The sequence below is a fragment of the Aegilops tauschii genome, chromosome 2, assembly GCF_002575655.3.
Source record: "Aegilops tauschii subsp. strangulata cultivar AL8/78 chromosome 2, Aet v6.0, whole genome shotgun sequence".
NCBI classification, from domain to species: domain Eukaryota; kingdom Viridiplantae; phylum Streptophyta; class Magnoliopsida; order Poales; family Poaceae; genus Aegilops; species Aegilops tauschii.
In genome coordinates this window covers 175,191,710-175,201,081 of record NC_053036.3, presented here as the reverse complement: position 1 = coordinate 175,201,081, position 9,372 = coordinate 175,191,710, and the positions used below count along the sequence as shown (strand labels likewise).

Sequence of the window (9,372 nt, the reverse complement as noted above, 5' to 3'; positions counted from 1 at the left end):
TTCCCGTCGAGGCAGCCGGTGGTGGTGGCGAAGGGCTGATCGGGATGTGGCTCGGATCCGTTTACGTGGTCAGGTTTTCCTCTTCGCGGCGATGCACGCAGGGATGCTGCTACCTAGCAGTGCCGTCCTTTGGACCGCTGAAAAATTCAGGTCAGAAAACCGTTTCTTTTGGTTTGCTGTGACGCTGGTTCGGCCGACGACGTGGCGGCAGCGTGGCCGGCATGTTTGGCCCCAGGCGTTTGGAGCCTGGGGTTTGAGCCGTCGTTCTCTGTCTATGGTGCCGTGCATGGCCCTGGCCCGCGGATCATCGCATCCAGAAAAATGGAGGCCATCTCCAGGAAAGTGACGGTGTAGGAGTAGGACCAGTAGTAAATCGTTCGTTCAAGATGTTTCCGGTCAAACCGTGTAATCTTTGATGCGTACTTGTGGCAGCGAAAGCTATTCAGTTGCTAGTATTAACTCGCTGAGGACTACTAGTTTACATGCCTGTCACGGCAAAAAGGCAGAGGAGCACAATAGCGTGCCTTTTTTTTTCTTGCCTGATCAATCAATTAAGACAGCAACGTGTGAGATGAACTGCTACAGCAAAGTACTATACAGTACTCTATCAACGTTACATCTAGTCATGGGTTTGCTACAGTCACTAAACTGTTTTTTTGAACGGGGTCCCGACTCCTGACTCGACGCCTGCGAAGTGAAGGCACGGGAAAATTATTATCTGGGCCAGATTTGGGAAATATAGATATTTGGGCTCAGTTTTTTTTGCGGGGAATGTTTGGGCTCAGGATTTTTTAGGCAATTTGGGCTCACTTGAGAGAGACGTCATGGGCCTATTGCTAGCCGTCCTTCCAAAACTCATGGGCCTAGCTACCAGGCCTCACTAGGCCCGCTTTCTTTCATCGCAATCGCAAGATACAACTTCCGCCCCTGCCGAGACGGCGGCGCAGAGAGACACAACCGACCCGACCAAAGCGCCCGGGGAAACCCTAGGACGAGGAGAAGGCGCGCGCGCAGCCATGGCCAAGGGCCGCAACAAGAACAAGTCCAAGAATGGCGCCGGCACCGCCGCCATGGACACCTCCGAGGGCGCGCCCGCTGCATCCACCGCGGCAGAAGCCCCACAACGTATTCTGTCTTTTGAGCCTTTGTCTTTCTTCATCGATTTGTTGGTTTTCCACTCTCTTTGACCCTGATTCATTCCGTGTTTTCCCCCTTTCGCAGCGATGGATACGTCCGAGGGGAAGCAGGCGTCCTCTTCATCGGCTGCCCTCAGTTCGATCAACAGGTGAGCAAAAGGATTACACCGGTTACTTCTTATTGCTCTCTCTGTTTATTGGTTGCCTCAGGGCCGAGGTCAATCTTTCTGAGTTCACTGGCTTTGTGGCTGTTTAAATTGGGGAATTTGAGTATCGTGTAATTGTGGGATTAACCGATCACACACTGATTAGTTTGACATTAACATTATGAAGAACTCTGCATGAAATTTATTGGATGATTCATACAGCGTTTCATGTTTATGCATGAGGGCACACTTTCTTTTTATAGAGCATGCGCAAGCAAGCGTTTGTACCTTCTTTTTCAACAAGGGGAGAAGGAAAATAGATACAGGAGTTGGGCTGCTGGTGCCGAGATCAAAAGGTCCACGCTAGACCATAGCTCGAGCAACGTTACAGCATAAACAAGTAACGCGAACACCCTAGCTACTCCTCACAGCTCTGCGTGCTATCAATAGTTGAAAGCCTGCAGTACCACACTGCTTCATCATTGATTTTGTTCGGCACCGCAGCATCGAGGGCACGATTGATTAGAATAATGTATAACATGTGCTACTTTCAAGACATTGTCGAGCATTACCTCTCATTTGTATGTGTAATCGAGTTGGCAGTAGATAGTTTCAAATGTTTCCACACCTAGGTCTCGATTTTTTATCTACTATGCACTCCACTAATGTTGTTGCTCCGGCTAACTAGGATGGTGGGTCTGAAAACTGTATTCTACTACCTCTTTATCAAAATATAAGACGTTTTTGCAGTTCAATTTAAACCGCAAAATGTCTTATATTTTGGTAAGGAGGGAGTACCTTACTTGAAATTGAGCCTTTTTTGCTTACAAAATACCTGGTATAATGCGTACCATCCATTGCTTTTGCGTCCCTCATCTGGTTGCTGTATTCTACTGGCCAAACTGCAAATATACTATCTTTTGAGTTGTTCAAGTTACATCGTACTGTATTTCTTTTCCATGGGAAAAGCTGTTGAGGGAAAAAAAAGTTGCTAGAGGTTAAAGTAATGCAAAAGTAATAGGTGCTGACACTGACTGTAGAGTGTTATTGGAACTTGCCTCTTAGCCCTGGCCACATTTTGCATTAATCCCTTAGATCAGTTACTGAAATTTGAAAAGTTTGTCACCCTTCACTCGACAGCATCCTGTCACCTTTTCATCAATTCCAATAATATAATTTGTTTCTGGGAATTATGCAAGTATTGATGACCTTTGTCAATCCAAGGCTAGTTAAATCTTGTATTCATTCCCTAGCTTTTCACTAGTAGATCCTGAGGATTAAGAGTATCAGATAAGCTGCTGTTTTGCTTTATCTTTTGGCATTAGCTACTAATGAACAAATATACAAGCATAACAGGAAGAGTCCTAGAATTGGTAAATATTTATTTTTAACACTGTAGATTGTCCATAACGTTTTCTAGCATAGCTGTTCTACTGGAATACATAAAGTAAATATGTCCCTGGTGTCACATCTTCCTAATGCATCAGATGTTTAAGGCTAAGATCAGATATTTGAATTGTCAAACTCTTTTTCTCATTGTCAGACCATGGTTAGGGCTTCCTATTAAAGTTGTGTGGAATGCTACTAAAATGTGGACAAAATTATGGTTCTATGGTATTCTTTATTCTCCTAGCCCCTCCAAGGCTGTTCCCTGATATGCTCTTGAAAGTGAATTAGTGGCACCCAAGTATGCGCTTGTGCTTTCCTTCTGTTATGGCTTACCTGTTTCCCTTGGAGTGTGTTCTGTTTCTTCCAGGACACATATTCTTGGCATATGCATAATGATGAATCTCTTTTTTTACCTGATCACCTTTCTCTTTAAACAGGAAAATAAAAAAGGGCGTGCAACCTAAAAGGACCAAAAATGTGAGGAAAATGAAAGCAGTTGCCAGGGCCATCTCTAAAACTGAGAAGTCCGAGGAGAAGGTCCTGAAAGCAAAAAGCAAGAAGTCAAGGATTCAGTCTGCCAAGTCTTTGTATGATTAAAATTTCAGTGGTTAGCATAATTTTGTGTACAAGTATATTTCCACCTGTAGATCAACCAAATCTATGTGTTTCAAGAAAACCTGCTTTGCCTCTAAAGATTGCCACTAGCGGCTTCTTTACAACGCTTAAGAGATGACATGTGATGACGCCTGGTATTGGTTAGTACAGTAGGAATGATGGGGTTTTTCATCACATTCTTTGATATCAATCATCGCAAAGTTGGAAGGTAAATTGTAATGCCATCGTAGCAACAAATTTAAGTCTTTATTCTTTAGATTGCACCACTAAGCAAATCCTTAGGAATCAGAAGGTAAAAATTAGTGTGTTGATGGCTCCTGGCACCAACAAAAATCCTCGATTTGATGTGGGAAAAAAGTCGTTGATTTGATATAGAGCATATTCTGTCTTTCTTATGGCAACAGAATGTCAAGCAAAATAAGGCACCATCTAGAGCATTGCAGGTCAATGTGGAGTGTTCGTTCATCATTTTTTTTAGCGTCGTTCGTTCATCAGGTTAGCTCTGCAGCCAGCAAATAGTTCGCTAATGAAGACGATCTCCCTTTCTACTGCCATCAAACGTCTCCCCGGGTGCTTCAGCGGATCGGCGCAATTGAACAGGCCGCAAAGCGCAGCAAATATGGCCTTTCCATTGTGGTAACGCTATAAACGGTGCTGCAAGGCCTGTTTAGTTAGCTCAATAGTTCATTTCTCAGGAGAAAATTAACTTCCTTAAACTGTTAGACCGATATACGGGCTTAAACATCGCCGTTTAGGCCGTGAAGCCACGCAGTGCCATGCCGGCGCCCGCCTCTCCCGTCTCCTGAACAAAGATTCATCTACATTGATCTTTGCTTCATTCTCCTGGCTGGTCATGTGTGATGGTATTGCGCGTGTGCCAAATGAGCCAGATGATCAACACCATAGTTCGCTGCACCTCAGGTGTAGTAGCAGCTAGCAGCGACAGGAGCCGGTTGCGACTTGGGACCATCGTTGATGATTAGAGCATCTCCATTCGCGCCCCCAACAGGCTCCCACAGCGAGTTTTTTCGCGCCGGCGCCAAAAACGCTCTAGTCGCGTCCTCGGGACGCCGAAATCCCCGGCTCGGCTCATTTTTTGGCCCGGCAATCCCAGGCCGAACCTAGCGCACTGGGGGTCGCTTGGGGGCTTCGGCAGAAGGAAAACCCGCGCCTGCGCCACCACTGTCAGGCGAAGAAACATCTTGCATTTGCAGACCCCCCCCCCCCCCCCCCCCCCCCCGCGCGCACGCCCTTCCGCCACCATGCCGATCCCAGCGCCGCTAGATAAGCCATTCCGTCACCGGAAAAGAGAGGGTTCCGCGCGACAGCCTCCACCCCGCTCCCTGGGCGAGTTTTCTGGCGCTCCAGCCACGCAGGGCGGGAATACCGGCGGCTGCGCGCCTACCACGCCCGCAAGGTGTTAGGCGATTTGTCTTCTCGGTGATGGACTCGAACGATGAGGAGGCGTTCGCGACACTAATGGAGGAGAAAGCCAATGCCGACGCCCAGGACGAAGAGCATCTCATGGTCCTCGCCGCTCTGGCCGGCCTGTTAGCGAGCAATGCAAAGCCGCGGTGAGGTGGCTCGACGCCAAGCCGGCTGAAGGCAAAGCAAAGGCATCGCCTGGAAGGCTATTGCTTGCATTACTCCGACTACTTCGCCGATGCTCCATTGCACGACAAGAAAGTATTTCGGCGCCGTTATCGGATGAGCCGAAAACTCTTCCTCAAGATTGTGAATTCCATCCGTGAGTTCGGCAGCTACTTCAAGTGCAAGAAGGATTGCACCGGCACACTTGGATTCACCTCACTCCAGAAGTGCACGGCAGCTATGAGGATGCTTGCATACGGAGCTCCGAGTGATTCACTTGAAGACTATGGACGCATGACCGAGTCCACAACCATTGAGTGTTTGTACAAGTTCCGCATGGCAGTGCTGGCAGTGTTTGGACCTCAATATTTGCGATCATCCAATGTTGAAGACACTGCTCGGATCCTTGCACAAAATGCAGCAAGAGGATTTCCTGGGATGCTTGGAAGCATCAACTGCATGCATTGGAAATGGAAAAACTGTCCATTTGCTTGGCAGGGGATGTACAAAGGCACCAAAGGCGGTTGTAGTGTGGTACTTGACGCAATGGCCACACACGACCTCTGGATTTGGCAATCCTTCTTTGGTATGCCAGGAATTCACAATGACATCAACGTACTGCAGTGCTCCCCTGTCTTTGCCAAGCTTGTTGAAGGTCATTCTCCTCCGGTGAACTTCGAGGTCAATGGGCGGCACTACAACAAGGGATACTACCTAGCAGATGGCATCTATCTGAGATGGTCCACATTTGTGAAGACTATCTCAAACCCTGTGACAGGAGGCAAGAACTCCTACTTTGCCAACTGTCAGGAGGCTTGCAGGAAGGATGTCGATGGGCATTTGGTGTGCTCCAATCTCGATTTGCTGTTGTCAGGTACCCCGCTTAGACCTGGTCGAAAGATCAAATGTGGGAGGTCATGACTTGCTGTGTCATCTTGCACAACATGATCATTGAGAGCGAGCAAGAAGAGCTAGTGTTTGACACTGAACCATATTACAGGCAGGGTTCTCTTGCCCAAGTTGATCACCAACTACCGGCAACCTGGACTGCCTTCCTCCATATGCGTCAGGAGATCTGAGACCCACAGGTGCATCAACAACTGCAGTAGGATCTGGTGGAGCACCTATGGAGGCTCAAGGGCAACGCCTAGCTCGGCGTGTGATGAAAGATGAGTTTTTATTTGTTGAACTATTTGATTTGTATTGATTTGTTGAACTATTTGATCGGTATTGATTTTCTGTGATAAAACTATGTGATACAAAATATCTTCTGTCAAATTTGTGCCAAGCATGCCGAATTTGCGCCGAAAGTGGGTTGAAAGCGGGCCAATTTGCGCCGAAAGTGGGCCGAAATTGGTGCCTGGGGGCGACCTTTGGGGGGAGGGGGGCTGGGAACCCGAGCCCCCCACGCCAAATTTTTCGCCGGCGCGCCCCCAGGCGGCGCTATTTCAAGCCCCTGTGGGGCCGAACGAGTGGAGTGCTCTTACACTCTCATCGGAAGTCCCACGCTCATCGCATCGTGGACCACAAGCCGCGGCTTACGTGCACCTCGCCAACGCATGAAGGAAAGCCGGAAAGGTGTTCTCCGCCTCAACGCTGCAGACCGGCAGTGATCTTCATGTCTGTGTAGCGAGTGCATTCCGAGCAACTTTCCACGCAAAGATCTGTACTCCTTAAAGGGCATCACCAACAAGGCATTTCCATGGAAGATCCGAGACCTTCCGCATGAAAAAAGTTTGTAGTCTACCTCATAGAACAGTGTGACGATGAAGTAGTTATTCTGCGACCGTGCGAAATTAGAAGGACGTGTCTAGGGAGCGGCCGGCTGCTCCCTAGCAGTCTCGAGCAGCCGGCCGAAAATAGATTTTTTTTGTCCGTAGTCTATAAAGAGAAATAATTTGCTCCCTAAACGTATATTAAGAAAGGTATCATATAAACAGAAAAAACATCCACGTGAACAGGTGTGAACGTATTTAATGTGAGTTTCAGAATTGTAAAAAAGCTACTCCCTCCATTTACTTATACAAGGCCGCTATGGAATATACATTTTGCATCTATACAAGGCCACCAACAGTAATCGAGGCAAAATTAATGATGTTTCCTCGTAATAGCAACTTGTTTAATACTTGCATGCATGCACTCATAATGACACTTAGCTACTTCCTCCACTCAGTTTTCTTGCATGCATGCGGTGTATTAATGATCTCAGTAAATGAAAAAAAATTGAGTTGCAAAACATGTATTAAATTTTACCTTGGTACCTGTATATAAAAATGGAGGGAGTATATCTTTTGAACGGTGCGTCGGAATTAAGATCTGTTTTCACTACTAGAATCCTCGCGACGTGCTCTTCAAAACTAGATCCCTCATGGGTACGTTTCGACGAACTTTTGTGTGTGCAATTAAGTCCCTGTTTGGTGCAACTTCCTAGTTGTTGGTGTGCAACTACCTCATAGTCAATGTGCAACTTTTTTCCTACGCGTGAACGTGCAATTTTCACTTATGGCACCTCTAATAACGCAAACTACCCCTACCAGTGAGATATGTAACTTTGTCTGCTGGTTGTGCCAACTGCCTAGTAGTCGATGTGTAACTTTTCCCATGTTCGTAGATGTCAGTTTTCACCTTTTCCTTCCTTTGCCAACTCCTTAGCAGTGGATGTGCAACTTTAGATGCTGCACCAGCCAACTACTTAACTGTCGGTGTGCAACTTTGTCCCGTACCCCATGGATATGTAGTTTTCACTGCTAGCAACCCATCCCAACCATCCCTTCTAGTGAGATGTGCAACTTTAGGAGGGCCTATGGTCAACTTTTCTCTACCCTCATGGATATGCAGTTTTCACCAACAATTCTTGCGAGTGAGATGTGCAACTTGGTATGTTGCCCTGGCCAACTGACTAACAGACTATGTGCAACTTGGTCTGTCGCCCTTGCCAACTGAAACTACACATCCATAAGTAGGGATGGAGAGTTGCACATCAACTACCACTGGTGCGCGTCGGTCCTAAACAAACGGTTTAAACCCCTTTCTGCGACGACATTTGGAACCGTCGCCAAGTGAGTGTGTGCGATAGGGTGTCCTTTCCACACGACCCAAAAATCGTCGGGGATAGGCCCTCCTGGGACCCAGGCTGGGGCCGTGTGCGATCGGGCGAGGCATCGAAACCCAATCATTTCCGTAGGTATGTACATCCCACACGGTGAATCCCAGAAATCATTTCCGTAGGTATGTACATCCCACACGGTGAATCCCAGAAATCATTTTCGTAGATATGTACATCCCACACGGTGAATCCCAGAAAAACATTTCCGTTCGTATGTATATCAGACACAGTCAATCCAACGAATACGTTTCCATTCCTATGTACATCCCACACAGTCAATCCAGGGAAAACATTTCCGTTCGGATGTACATCCCACACGGTTTTATGTATACACTCGTGTGTGAAAGGTGTAACTATCACACACGCTCTGCCTTGGTTAACTGTTTGCTTTCATTAACTACATCACACACGATTTGATGTAGAAAACTGTGTGGCATTGGGCTATCCATCGCAAGCGCTTTTACTGCTAGAACCGTTTGCAAAGGTCCATGACCGTCTGTTCTATTTTTATTTTTGCCTGTAATTTATTATTCTAATTGGAAATTTTGAAATACGAAATGTGCAATTCAAATACTCAGCACAATGGTTCAACAACGAATCCATAAATAAAATTGCCAGTACAATATGTTCAGTAATTACAGGATTAGGCAGCAATTAACTATGATGAACCGCAGTATTTAAAGGCGGTAAAGGTGAACAGACAAGTGTAAATCATTTTGATTGCCGTCGGTGTTGAAGAAGCGGAATGCCCATAATGTGCCTTCCTGCATGCCATAGGCACGAACCACTTTTGTCCAACCCCTTGTGACGATCGCCCGCCCATCCTTCACCGCCTTCAGGAAGACTTCTAGAGCATTATCATGGTAGCATGAATTATATACTTTAACCTTAGTTGCCTCCACTACGGTCATGTAGTTTGCAAGGTAATCATCAGTAAATAGCTTCGGAAACCACTGAAAAGAGAAAAATATCAGATACTGAGGTCTAATAGAGTAACTTGTTGTGGGCAGGGGGAAAAGGCAACACATTACTTACCATCCTAAAGTTCACTGTTGTCTTCGACAAAGTGTAAATAAAGAGCTTAATTCCAATCACCCGTTTCTTTCGCTTAACAATCTTTCTTAGTTTCCTCACTTGACGCTTGCTCGTGAATATCTCATTGCCCTATATGCAAAAGAGATCGAAGCATGGATCAGTACCCCTCATATATGTACCAACAAGCAACCAGTAAATGTTAGAAGCTAAACTAAGATTGCACAAATGATGTAAAATACAACTACCTATGTTCCTTAGTACAATTTTTTTTTGAGATTACAATATGAACTACATACGGATGTATATAGAATTATAGATATAGTTTAGATTAGAATCTAGATTCACTCATTTTGCT

At 46.2% G+C, this 9,372-nt stretch overlaps 1 protein-coding gene across 1 annotated transcript; it reads left to right on the top strand.

The window, feature by feature from the left end:
* Positions 1 to 920: 920 nt before the first annotated feature.
* LOC109731842 (uncharacterized) lies at positions 921 to 3,364 on the top strand. The gene is made up of 3 exons (XM_020291020.4): positions 921 to 1,125; positions 1,222 to 1,285; positions 3,109 to 3,364. The coding sequence occupies exons 1-3, from the start codon at positions 1,017 to 1,019 to the stop codon at positions 3,266 to 3,268; spliced, it is 333 nt and encodes a 110-aa protein (XP_020146609.1). The 5' UTR covers positions 921 to 1,016; the 3' UTR covers positions 3,269 to 3,364.
* Positions 3,365 to 9,372: the final 6,008 nt, after the last annotated feature.